The following is a 14,243-nucleotide window of genomic DNA, read 5'->3' on the forward strand; positions in this document are numbered from 1 at the left end:
GCTCTGTTGAAGAAAACAGGGTCTAGCCGATGCCCAACTCTCAGCAAGCTTTATTTCCCTTCCCTACCCCACAGCTCTCTGTCAGTGCTAAAGCAGAGATGGACACTGATACATTTGGAAACACCTGGCTTTTAGCCCACCTACCTTGCTGTTGGGAGTGGCACAGACAGGGTTAAAGAAGCTCAATCCTGGGGTCACCTCTGTGGGATCCTCCAGTTTGAAGGAGCCTTCAGAATCCTGAGTCCGCTCAACCGTGCCCAGGCTATCCTGAGAACCAAGCAGACTGGCATGTTAGAAATGTGGCGGATTCATGTTGATGTATGGCAAAACCAATACAATATTGTAAAGTAATTAGCCTCCAATTAAAATAAATAAATTTATATAAAAAAAAAAAAAAGAAATTCAGCTCCTATGGTTACACAGCTGGTCTGCTCCCCTTCAGCCAGTGAGGTACCAGCTCTGAGGGCCTCATCAGACAGTCTAAGCAAGTCTTAGGGTGATCTTGCTGGGGCAGGGCTCACAATGCTCAAAGGAAGCCTCTGAAGGCAAAGGATTGGAGAGGAGAGCACAGGACACATCATGAGGCAAGGTTTAAAACAAGGCTGAGCCTTGGCCATTTCTTCAATTAATCCTCTCCCCTCCACAATCTACAATATCCTTTTTAGCATTTCTACAGAGTGTTGCCTGTATCAGTCTTCCTTTCAGAGAGGAAGCTGAGGCCAAGAAAGAGGAGTTGCTTAGGTAACAAGGCGACTCTGTGGTAGAGCTTGGATTAGATTTATAGCCTGTTGTCATGGAAACTGAAGTGGATTAAAAGTCAGGAAGCCTGAGGTCTAATCTTAGCCGCCATGACCAGCTGTGTAATATCAGGCGAGTCACTGAGGCTTATCTCTGGGCCTTAGTTTCCTTCTCTGTAAAATGGCAGTATTGGACTAGATTAGTGGTTTTACAACTGAAATTCTTAGAGGAAACTTGATAAATAAACAAGAGCAAGCTGCTTTGGCTGGCATGGGGTCAAACTGAGTTGGGCCATACTCCTCTGTCTGGAGCCACTGTAGGACTCTAGAACCTAAACTGAGAAAAGCATGGGAACAGAGAACACTTAAGGTCTTTCTATAATGCTACTTCTACACTTCTTAGCCTGACCTCTAGCTTGCCATTTTAGTTCTCTAATGACTACCTATCCTAGAAGTCTTTTAAATAGAAGACCCAGGGCAAAACTGCAAAATGCATGGTGAACTAGTCTTGCTGGAATTCCTGTGTATTACATGGAGAGCGGTAGGAATGGACTTTTGCTCGTGGGCACAGGTGGGCAGAAGGCAAGGACTGGGATCTGACCTTCCTGGTGCTGCCTGTCTCCTGCACATTTTGTTCACCTGAGTTTGCTATTCCCAGGAGCAGTGTAAGAACAGTTACAGTCAGCTTGGCTCACGAACACTGCTTATCAGGAAGACCAAGTTGCTGTGGGTCTTTTCCTAGAGCCATGGAATAGCTGGTTCCCATGGCAAAGGTCTAAGTACCTAATGTCTCAAGATGTCGGAAGGATTAACTTCTTTCTTGGAAGATGCCACCTCAGCACATGGCCCTTACAATTCCAGCTAAGCCTCCGGACTAGTTTGATCCTGTGTGGCTGTATGCCTGTAAATGCTTGCTTTCTGGTTCCTTGTTCCTGCCTTAGACATTGCACAGAAACTTTATAGCCAAGGCTGGGGGTGAGGAACTGCATATCTGGGAATCTCCTGGGAGGGGCTGTGGCTTCTGGAGGGGTGGTGTGGACAGGCTAGCAGCAAGAAAGGACTGAGAAATGAAATAGCCTTTTCTGGTTCAGGGTGAAGGAGGGTGGGAAGGGCTGAGCAGGAGACTCCAGGTTTCAAGACTGAAGGTGGAAGAAAAGGGCACAGACTGCTGGGAGGTCTGAAGGGATGGTGAGGGGTGACAGCACTGATCCTACCTTGTCTTGCTGACGGTTCCTACACTTTGTGGCGTCACAGCTGCAGTCTGCGCCACAGTCCAATTTTTGCTTCCTGCACCCACACTGCTTGTTCCCACACCAGCCCTTGCAGGAACACTGCAAAACAGGTTTGTAGAAAGAAACATTACTGAGTCAGAAGACTAGGTTTGAAGTACCTTCCCTTCATTCACAAGCCATTCTGGAAAAAGTGAAAACTTCTATCTTTGCAGTCCTCTCTTCTTTAGTAAAACAATGATCATCAAGAACCACCATAGGTTTTTTCTAAGAACAAGTCATGCCACACTTTTGGGATAGTATACTTGAAAGACAGATTGGAGGGGTACCATAATAATGCAGGGCAATTGACAAAGATTTTCATGATGATTTTATGGCCAAAGTGAAGGACCGTGGGCTGGATGGGAGTTAGACAGATTTAATAACTAAGTAGAGTTGCTCAGTATCTTGAGATCTACCCAGCTGTACTTTCATCCAACTCACATTTCTAGTTTGTTTAGTGTTGGCCTTGGCTTTGTCCTCAGCAATTTAATCATTCAACATTTTAATAAATCACTGATAATATGAAATAAAATAATTTACATCTGTATAGCACTTTACAGTTTTCTGAGTACTTTCATATATAGAAATGCAAAATCTCATTTGAGTCTCACAGCCAGTCTACAAGGTAGGCATATTCATCAGTGGTAACAATGACATAAAGCTGGAAGGATGATTAATATGTAAGATAACAGAAACACAATTCAAATATATTTTGACAGGCTAGAATCATGGGCTGGAAGTAGAAAAGTTATAGCAGGGATAAATGTAAGTCTACCATTTAGGTTCCCCCCTAAATCAGCCATATAAATATAATATGGGGGGAAATCTGGCTTAAAAGAAGTTTGTGAAGGGAATTCCCTGGCAGTCCAGTCCTTAGGAGTCTGAGACTTCACTGCTGAGGGCCTGAGGGCTTTGGTTCAATCCCTGGTCAGGGAACTAAGATCCCACAAGCTGCACTCGCAACTGAGCCAAAAGCAAACAAAAGCCCCGAAAACACACACATACACAAAACAAAAAGGTAGTTTGTGCAAAAAAGGTCTAGGGACTTGAGGTGTCAGCAAGCTTCGAGTCAACAGTGTGAAATGGCTGTCAGAAAGTCAGGCAGAAATTTGGAGTTCAGAAATCACAAGAAGTGAAGAAATTTGCTTCAATATACCTGGGTCAGTCAGATCCCATTTGAAATAACATATTCTATTTTAGGGCACCATTATTTTTTTTGGTTAAAAAGTGTAGACAATAAAAAAACCCACTCATGTTCCCAATCCTCAATTTGGCTAGTTGCGGCATGTGGGATTTAGCTCCCCAACCAGGGGTGGAAGCTGTGCCCCTGGCATTGGCAGTGTGGAATCTTAACCACTGGACCACCAGGGAAGTCTCCCCAACCCTTCTTTGATGAGTAAAAAACAGATACAACTGAAGCATCCTGATCCCATTCACCTCCCTCCCTCTCAGGGGCAGTCTCTCGAATTAGATGCTTATTCATGTGTATATTTTACCACAAATCTGTTGATGCATGTAGCTCCTGTTCCATTCATCTTCATTCTATGGATATGCCACAACTGATCCATACTCATCATAGTGCCATATTTCACCTTTACTAAAAAGGCTACAGTAGTAATAGCTCATATTAACGTGTGTGTGTGTCAAGGCTGTATATTGTCACCCTGCTTATTTAACTTATATGCAGAGTACATCATGAGAAATGCTGGACTGGAAGAAACACAAGCTGGAATCAAGATTGCCGGGAGGAATATCAATAACCTCAGATATGCAGATGACACCACCCTTATGGCAGAAAGTGAAGAGGAACTAAAAAGCCTCTTGATGAAAGTGAAAGTGGAGAGTGAAAAAGTTGGCTTAAAGCTCAACATTCAGAAAACGAAGATCATGGCATCCAGTCCCATCACTTCATGGGAAATAGATGGGGAAACAGTGGAAACCGTGTCAGACTTTATTTTTTGGGGCTCCAAAATCACTGCAGATGGTGACTGCAGCCATGAAATTAAAAGACGCATACTCCTTGGAAGGAAAGTTATGACCAACCTAGATAGCATATTCAAAAGCAGAGATATTACTTTGCCAACAAAGGTCCGTCTAGTCAAGGCTATGGTTTTTCCTGTGGTCATGTATGGATGTGAGAGTTGGACTGTGAAGAAGGCTGAGCACTGAAGAATTGATGCTTTTGAAGTGTGGTGTTGGAGAAGACTCTTGAGAGTCGCTTGGACTGCAAGGAGATCCAACCAGTCCGTTCTGAAGGAGATCAGCCCTGGGATTTCTTTGGAAGGAATGATGCTAAAGCTGAAACTCCAGTCCTTTGGCCACCTCATGCGAAGAGTTGACTCATTGGAAAAGACTGTGATGCTGGGAGGGATTGGGGGCAGAAGGAGAAGGGGAGGACAGAGGATGAGATGGCTGGATGGTATCACTGACTCAATGGACGTGAGTCTGAGTGAACTCCGGGAGTTGGTGATGGACAGGGAGGCCTGGCGTGCTGCGATTCATGGGGTTGCAAAGAGTCGGACATGACTGAGCGACTGAACTGAGGCACTGTTACAAGCGCTTTCCACATATTAAGCTCATTTTATCAATGTTTCCTTGCACACACATTCAGGAGTTCACTGTGTGCATGTGTTTCATAAAGAGGGCATTATACAAAAAGCGGCGGGTGACCAGCATTACAGGAAGTGATGTTATAAGAGAAATGGTGGAAGAAAATAGGATAGTTTGGCTTGGAACAAATATAGGTGGCAGAGCTCACAGAATGATGGATTAGTCAGAGAAGACCTCAGTGACCACTAAAAGCCTGATTTGATGTATGAAGCCCCACTCTAACATCTCTGGTCTTATTATCCAACGATCTATTTATCCTGAGATAACAGTTTCTATATAAATTCTGACCTCAGGACCCAATTCTGCCATCTGGAATGACATGAAATCAGTTTAACCCCACTTTCACAGCACAGATGTTCAAACCCTAAGTATCATTTTCATTCCCCAGTCCCACTCTGTCCAAATCCTCTCAAAGCTAAATATACCTAGCTCCCTCAATGATTCACCACATGACATGGTTTCCAAGAATTCTCAGCACCTTAGCTATATATCAATTTGTCCAAGTTCATCTTTAATTGTGACATCCAGAAATGAGCACAACTTTCTAAATGTGGTGTGACCATTGTGAAGTAGATTGAGAGAAGCACCTCCCTTGTTATGAACTCAATAGTTCTGGTTATGAGTCCTAAAATTACAGTAACATTTTTTAGCTTGCCATCTTTGTGGATTCATACTGCATTTATAGTTAAATTCAAGCCCTCAACTCTCTTTCATATGGAAAACCATCACCATTGTTCCGTAGTTGTGAAGGTAAAAGAAACCATTAAAACATCTACCCCTCCTTATTATGAGAATATACAGTACTCTATAAAATCTGAAAATCAAAACCATGATTTTTAATATTTAACAACTGCATATGGCCTTTCATTATGTGGAAATGTCAATTTACTTAATCAGTCACCTAATGTTAGATATTAAGATTATTTTGAAAGAAATTTTTTACCATTATAAATCATGTTGTTGCTATGTTGTTGTTGCTAAGTCGCTTCAGTCGTGTCCGACTCTGTGCGACCCCATAGATGGCAGCCCACCAGGCTCCCCTGTCCCTGGGATTCTCCAGGCAAGAACACTGGAGTAGGTTGCCATTTCCTTCTCCAATGCATGAAAGTGAAAAGTGAAAGGGAAGTCTCTCAGTGTCCGACTCTTTGCGACCGCATGGACTACGGCCTACTAGGCTCCTCCGTCCGTGGGATTTTCCAGACAAGAGTGCTGGAGTGGGTTGCCATTGCCTTCTCCAAGAATCATGTTACATACAGCAAATATCCTGGTACATAAATACAATCCAAATCTTACCATGACTGACAAGGGCCCTGATTACCCCTCTGACCTGCCCTTGTACTGCACTCTTTCATTTCTCAGTATCCTCCAGCCACACTGACCTTTTCAGCTGCTCCTTGATAAGCCAAGATCATTCTTACCCTGAGACCTTTGCAGTTACGGTTTCCTTTTCCTGAAATGTTCTGATTTTGTTCCCGGCTTGTTCCTTCACTTTGTTCAGATCTCAGCTTAAATATCTCCTCTTTAGAGAGGCCTCTTCCAAGCATTCTTCCAAAGTACTCTCTTCCTACCCCATCATTCTCTAAGATTTGACTATATTTTTGTTTCATCTCTTATCATCTAAAATTATTTTGTTTCTGGTCACTATGTGTCTCTCTCCACAAGAATGCCTTCAGTTTCATGAGGCCAAGGATCTGACATGTCTGTTTATTATCCTCAGCCCCTAGAAGCAGTGCCTGATACATAGTCTGTGCTCAAAAATGATTTATAAATCTTTTTACATATCAATGACTACTTACTTGGTATAAATACCTAGGTGTATAATTACAGGGCTGAAGGAAAGGAACATTTTAAAAAACTTATTTTTAGTTGGAGGATCATTGCTTTACAATGTTGTGTTGGTTTCTGCCATACAACAGCGTGAATCAGCCATACATTACGTTCAGTCGTATCTGATTCTCTGTGACCCCATGGACTGCAGCATGCCAGGCTTCTCTGTCCATCACCAATTCCGGAGCTTGCTCAAACTCATGTCTATCGAGTCAGTGATGCCATCCAACCATCTCAACCTCTGTCATCTCCTTCTTCTCCTGTCTTCAATCTTTCCCAGCATTAGGATTTTTTTTAATGAGTCAGTTCTCTGTATCAGGTAGCCAAAGTACTGGAGTTTCAGCTTCAACATCAGTCCTTCCAATGAATATTCAGGACTGATTTCCTTTAGGATTGACTGGTTTGATCTCTTTGCAGCCCAAGGGACTCTCAAGAGTCTTCTCCAACACCACAGTTCAAAAGCATCAATTCTTCAGTGCTCAGCTTTCTTTAAGGTCCAACTCTCACATCCATACATGACTACTGGAAAAACCACAGCTTTAATTAGATGGACCTTTGTCAGCAAAGTAATATCTCTGCTTTTTAATATGCTGTCCAGGTTGGTCATAGCTTTTCTTCCAAGGAGCAAGCGTCTTTTAATTTCATGGCTGTAGTCACCATCTCCAATGATTTTGGAGCTCCCCAAAATAAAGTCTCTCACTCTTTCCATTGTTTCCCCATGTATTTGCCATGAAGTGATTGGACCAGAGGCCATGATCTTCGTTTTTTCAATGTTGAGTTTTAAGCCAGCTTTTTCACTCTCCTCTGTCACTCTCATCAGAAGGCTCTTTAGTTCCTCTTCGATTTCTGCTATAAGGGTGGTATCATCTGCATATCTGAGGTTATTGATATGTCTCCCAGCAATCTTGATTCCAGCTTGTTTTTCATCTAGCCTGGCATTTAGCATGATGTACTCTGCATATAAGCTAAATAAGCAGGGTGACAATATACAGCGTGACATACTCTTTCTAATTTGAAACCAGTCCATTGTTCCACGTACGGTTCTCACTGTTGCTTCTTGACCAGCATATAGACTTCTCAGGAGGCAGGTCAGGTAGTCTGGTATTGCCATCTCTTGAAGACTTTTCAGCAGTTTGTTGTGATCCACACAATTAAAGGCTTTAGCATAGTCAATGAAACAGAAGTAGATGTTTTTCTGGAATTCTCTTGCTTTTTCTGTGATCAAATGAATGTTGGCAATTTGATCTCTGGTTCCTCTGTCTTTTCTAAAACAGCTTGAAAATCTGGAAGTTCTTGGTTCACGTACTGTTGAAGTCTAGCTTGGAGAATTTTGAGCATTACTTTGCTACCATGTGAGATGAGCACAATTGTGTGGTAGTTTGAACAGTCTTTGACATTGCTCTTCTTTGGGATTAGAATGAAAACTGACCTTTTCCAGTCCTGTGGCCACTGCTGGGTTTTCCAAATTTGCTGGCATATTAAGTGCAGCACTTTCAGAGCATCATCTTTTAGGATTTGAAATAGCTCAACTGGAATTCTATCACCTCCACTAGCTTTGTTCGTAGTGATGCGTCCTAAGGCCCACCTGACCTTGCACTCCAGGATGTCTGGCTCTAGGTGAGTGATCACACCATCATGGTTATCTAGATCATTAAGATCTTTTTTATATAGTTCTTTTGTGTATTCTTGCCACCTCTTAATATCTTCTACTTCTGTTACGTCCATACCATTTCTATCCTTTATTATGCCCATCTTTTCATGAAATGTTCCCTTGGTATCTCTAATTTTCTTGGAGAGATCTCTAATCTTTCCCATTCTATTGTTTTCCTCTATTTCTTTGCAATGATCACTGAGGAAGGCTTTCTTATCTCTCCTTGCTATTCTTTGGAACTCTGCATTCAGATGGATATCTTTCCTTTTCCCCTTTGCCTTTTGCTTTCTCTTCTTTCCTCAGCTATTTGTAAGACCTCCTCAGACAACCATTTTGCCTTCTTGCATTTCTTTTTCTTGGGGATGGTTTTGATCACCACCTCCTATACAATGTCATGAAACTCCATCCATAGTTCTTCAGGCACTCTGTCTATCAGATCTAATCCCTTGAATACATTTGTCACTTCCATTGTATAATCATAAAGGATTTAAGTCATACTTGAATGGTCTAGTGGTTTTCCCTACTTTCTTTAAGTCTGAATTTTACAATAAAGAGTTCGTGATCTGAGCCACAGTCAGCTCCCAGTCTTGTTTTTGCTGACTATATAGAGCTTCTCCATCTTTGGCTACAAAGAATATAATCAATCTGATTTCAATACTGACCATCTGGTGATGTCCATGTGCAGAGTCGTCTTTTGTGTTGTTCTCTTGGCAAAACTCTGTTAGCCTTTGCCCTGCTTCATTTTGTACTCCAAGGCCAAACTTGCCTGTTATTCCAGGTATCTCTTGACTTCCTACTTTTGCATTCTAGTCCCCTACAATGAAAGGGACATCTTTTTTTGGTGTTAGTTCTAGAAGGTCTTGTAGGTCATAGAATCATTCAACTTCACCTTCTTCAGTATTAGTGGTTGGGACAGAGTTGGATTACTGTGATATTGAATGGTTTGCCTTGGAAACAGAGATCATTCTATCGTTTTTGAGATTGCAGTCAAGTACTGCATTTCAGACTCTTTTGTTGACTACGAGGGCTACTCCATTCCTTCTAAGGGATTCTTGCCCACAGTAGTAGATATAATGGTCATCTGAATTACATTCTCCTATTCCCGTCCATGAGTCCTAAAATATCAGTGTTCACTCTTGCCATCTCCTGTTTGACTACTTCCAATTTCCCTTGATTCATGGACCTAACATTCCAGGTTCCTATGCAATATTGTTTTTACAGCATTGGGCTTTACTTCCATCACCAGTCACATCTACAACTGGGCATTGTTTTCACTTTGGCTCAGTCTCTTCATTCTTTCTGGAGCTATTTCTCCACTCTTCTCTAGTAGCATATTGGGCACCTACCGACCTGGGGAGTTCATCTTTCAGTGTCATATCTTTTTGCCTTTTCATACTGGTGGAGAGTTCTGACAAAATGTGGTCCACTGGAGAAGGGAATGGCAAACCACTTCAGTATTTTTCCTTGAGAACCCCATGAATAGTATGAATCAGTCATAAGTATACATATGTCCCCTCCCTTTGAACCTCCCTGCCGATAGGAATATTTTTAAGGCTTCTGATACATATTTGCAAGGTGCTTTCCAGAAAGGTATGACAAGTTACATTTTAACAACAACAGACAGAAATGCCCACCTGTCACCTTTGCCAACACTGGATGTAATAAAACAAAACAAAACCCAACTTGACTCCTTTGAATAAGACAGAGCAAAAGACAGCGTTCTAAGACATGTCCTAGAGATACCTCACCAGAATGACATTGATCCATTGATTGCTATATGTTGGGTATGGTCCTCTGACCATTTACACATTTATCTATCTGCCTCAAAAACACTCTATTACCCAGGCCATGTGTCTTCATTTTATCCATAAGGTTAATGGTAGGAAAGTGGTATCTTAGGGGTTGTTATAAGGAAGAACAAGTCAACTTTTACATAGTCAAAGTCTCATTGGGATGATCTATAGGACAGCACACTTTCGCTCAACAAAGTAGAACTTTCTAACAGCCACTTGGAATACAATGGGATTCCCTGTGAGACTGTGAGCTTCCCCCTAGTAGACTGCTTGTTTTCAAGCAAGCAGAGGCTAAACACCTGGGAGTGGTATTATAGAACAGTCATGATGTACACGTTAGATGTATTCACATGAATGCCATGTGCACTAGCTGTAACTTCATCCTGTTTTCTCCCAAACCGGGATCAAAATATAAGAGAGGGAGCAAGACCTTGCCACAGACATAATCTCAAATATGATGTATGTGGTATATGTGTGTACACACATGTGTATCACAACTGCTAGCAACCAACCAGCATGTCCCAACACTATAATTGGGAACCACTATAATAGAGAGTCTTTATATAGAGTGGGAAGTAGAAATGAAAGACCTTTGGGGTTCCTTTATGCCAGTGGTTCTCAACCCTGACCATCTGGTGATGTCCATGTGCACATAAGAAATCTCTGGGGAGTTTTTCAAAAATGCCAGGTCCCACCTCAGACTAATTAAATCAGAATATCTGGGCATGGTGTCTCAGGCTCCCTGTGTTTAAAAGCTCCCTGGAGGATTCTAATGTGTAACCAGGGTTGAAAATTATTTCTTTAGAGTCTATAGTTCTTCTAGCACTGATTTCAGTGCTATATTATATCTCAGAATGATAAAAAACTGGTAAAAATTGTAACATAAAGAATACCAGGTTAGGAATTAGGAGACTTGGGCTCTAGTCTTATATTCAATACTTGGCATGCCCCTGGACAAGTCACTCCATCCCAGTTCATCTCCATTCTTTTATTACTAGAGACCAGAATATCTGCTCCTTCTTTTCTGCCAAAGGGGACAAATGGGAATATTTGTAATAGTGGTTACAGTGCTTTAATACCAATACTTGCATGGCATTTTATCCTTTACAAGGTGCTCTCACATATATTCCTTCTTTTAACTTCTCAGACACCATATAATACCATATAAAGGTGGTATTATTAAAACCCACATATTAAGAACAACAACAACAAAACCCATATATACAACTTTAACTCAGGATATTCGTGCTGGAAGAGACCTTATATATCACTAGTCTAGTCTCATCCCTTTATTGCATAAATAAGGAATCTGAGGCCCAGAGAGATTGCGTGACCTGCTTAAGGCCATCCAACTAAACAGTGGCAAAGTCAAGACAGAACTCATGTTTACCTGGCTTCTAAGCTATCACTTCTTTATCCTTTGGCATCTCCTTAGTACATATAGGAAATACAGCTGAATGAGGAAACCTATTTTTTCAGCATTAGCTTTGGACAAGTCCTCAGTTTGGTGCTTGCTGCAGTCTCCTGTCCAGATACCTAGTGATTCCGCTGTGTTGCAACAGTAACAATCAGGATGGCCTTCATGCAAAGCATCAAGGTCTAAAGCTGACGTGTCTACAAGTAGTCTGATCAAAGAGCAGTTACAGCATCCATTGTACTTCGAGGTCACCAAAAAGGAGAAACTCAATTGTCAACTTGCCCCCCTTAAAGCCCAATTATATTCTCAAGTTATAAAATCAGAGGGAAAGCCTAGAAAAGAATCATCTCTCAGTGTTTTAGACATAGGATTTATCACTGATAACAATTATTACTTACTTGCAATATTTTGCTATACTTTCATATTTCCTTTTTTAAGCTTATAGCAATAGTGCATATATATATACTTGTGTGTGTGATAGGCATTTCTCAAAGACAAGTATACCCATATTTGCTTCCTATTTGGAAACTCCTTCCCAGGGTTTTAGGTCCTCTACCATTCGTTTCTGTGTGTACTTCTCATCTTTGCTTTCTATTATCTGGCTGACCTTTTCATCAACATTCAGCTCATGCATTCCACTTCAATCACAGTAGACAGCATAAATGTTTGCTGAGTAAATGAATGAAAGACATGTTCTTCCCCATTTTCTCTCAATGTCCCAACTGTTACACTACTACCTCTACTATCAAGACTTTGCAATATGCTATTCATTGTGTCAGAAAATGGTCTCCCAAGACTGTATTTCCCTTTCTTATAATGCAGCAACAGTCTTCTCTTTCATGGCATGTCCTTAAACTCTATCTACCTGGTTTGGCTTTATAGTCACTCTTCAAGGCCCCTCAATCCGTGTCCCTGAGATGAGTAGGTTGAGGTTCTATGTGTACATGCATGCTAAGTCGCTTCAGTCATGTCTGACTCTTTGTGACCTTATGGACTATAGCCCACCAAGCTCCTCTGTCCATGGGATTCTCCAGGCAAGAATAATGGAATGGGCTGCCGTACCCTCCTCCCGGGGATCTTTTTGACCCAGGGATCGAACTCGTGTCTCTTATGTCTCTTGCAGGTTCTTTACCACTTGCACCACCTGGAAAGCCCCGAGGATCTATGATGCTTCCTATTTGTCTTGTTTTCCATTTAGATTATAAGCTCTCTGAGGCTAAGGATGAGCTCTTAGTTCCACCAAGAGCACATGGTGATTTTGTTGCATTCCTAATGACTTTGCAAATGATTTAATGCCATCACAATGGTCTAGTTCTCATGACTTGCTTCTCTCTGGTGTTTGTGGCTTTACAAGGCTCAGTTCCCCAGTGCACTATCAGCTAATGAAATTGAGTAACCTTCTAGGAATCCAGCTAAGGTAATTTGTGAGCTGTTCTCTGCAAGTGGAATGTGACTGCAGGGCACAGTTAGGGTAATAGTGAACTGTAAGGCCTGGGAAGTTAGTGTTTCAACATAAAACATCTAGGTTTGGTAAATATGTAGCATTGTAAGTAAAGCACGTGTAAGTAAATAGCTGCTGCTGCTAAGTCACTTCAGTCGTGTCCGACTCTGTGCAACCCCATAGATGGCAGCCCACCAGGCGCCCCCATCCCTGGGATTCTCCAGGCAAGAACACTGGAGTGGGTTGCCATTTCCTTCTCCAACGCATGAAAGTGAAAATTGAAAGTGAAGCTGCTCAGTCGTGTCCGACTCTTAGCGACCCCATGGACTGCAGCCCACCAGGCTCCTCCGTCCATGGGATTTTCCAGGCAAGAGTACTGGAGTGGGGTGCCACTGCCTTCTCCAGTAAGTAAAAAGAGCATGTCTCAAAGTCAGATTGTTCCTAACTAGCCTTAACTTTGCTATGTTTGATTTTAAAGTTGGTCTGTGGTTTTTACTCATTTGACCATGGTGTGGTAAAATAAACTGGACTTGGAGTCAGAACATTTGATTTCAAGTCCTGACTCTCACTTGGTTTTATGTCTCTGGGCAAGGTCACTTCACTCTCCTGAGTCTTAGATCCAGCTGTAAAATACAAACAGTAAACACTTCACTGGATTCTTTTTTTTTTTTTGGTGACAATGAAAAGAGGTAACATATGAGAATAGTTCATAAACTGTAAAGTGCTATAAAAATGTGAAAGGTTATTATGATCACACTGGAACCAGTTTCAGTGAGACGGTATAGAACACTACTACCTGTTCAGACTGGGTAAGAATCTGAAAACATGAAAAGAACCCCTCTGTGCACCCAGGAAGCCCTCTCAATTAGCCCTGGGTTCCATATAGAGCTTGCCCAATGAACACCCCTCAGTGGAGCCAGTGCCTCTGAATAGGATCGAGGGGCTGGCACATTCTCACTGGCAGTGAAGACTAATGAATAGAACTCCTGAAAGAGATGAGCTGCCTCCTACCCCTTGGATGTTCTTCTTGGACACCTTAACTAATTTTGTTGGCTTCCATTCCTCATCATTCCCATCGCCGTCATCATCATCATTGTCCTCAGGTTCATTCACAGAATATTCCGAACAGTATTTTAGATCTTCGATGTCCATGCTTTGCTCCAAAAACTTTTCTTTAAAACGGGAAGGTTTGGGCTAAGAAAAAAGGTTTGGAATGGTTATTTAACTAAGAACAACAACAACACATGGATCCTATCTTCTCAGTAGCTGCTGCCAGCTACATTCTCAGAGCATAGATTTTAGACGCCCTCAAAGATACCCCACTTGGCTTTACCAATCAGAATAAAATTCTGCTTTAGCCTTTGACCTTACAGTCTTTGAAGGGAAAGAAACTGAAGGGACAGAGGCTGAGTAATCTGAGGGAGGAGGGAGAGACTCATGATATGATAAGTATCTTTAGATGGACAGCTGAACACTGCTCTTTGTTCCTCCTCCTC

General features: G+C 41.9%; 1 protein-coding gene across 3 annotated transcripts in view; it reads right to left on the bottom strand.

Moving 5' to 3' along the window:
* The window catches only part of KIF4A (kinesin family member 4A), a 129,793-nt gene that overhangs the window by 793 nt on the left and 114,757 nt on the right, over positions 1–14,243 (bottom strand). For all 3 annotated transcript variants that reach the window (XM_019956143.2, XM_070784779.1, XM_070784781.1), the window contains exons 28-30: positions 13,759–13,941; positions 1,952–2,068; positions 145–267 (exon numbers count right to left, since the gene is read on the bottom strand). In XM_019956143.2, the coding sequence (XP_019811702.2) occupies positions 145–267; positions 1,952–2,068; positions 13,759–13,941 (423 nt within the window). The remainder of the gene's footprint in view (positions 1–144; positions 268–1,951; positions 2,069–13,758; positions 13,942–14,243) is intronic.

The sequence above is a fragment of the Bos indicus genome, chromosome X, assembly GCF_029378745.1.
Source record: "Bos indicus isolate NIAB-ARS_2022 breed Sahiwal x Tharparkar chromosome X, NIAB-ARS_B.indTharparkar_mat_pri_1.0, whole genome shotgun sequence".
NCBI lineage: Eukaryota > Metazoa > Chordata > Mammalia > Artiodactyla > Bovidae > Bos > Bos indicus.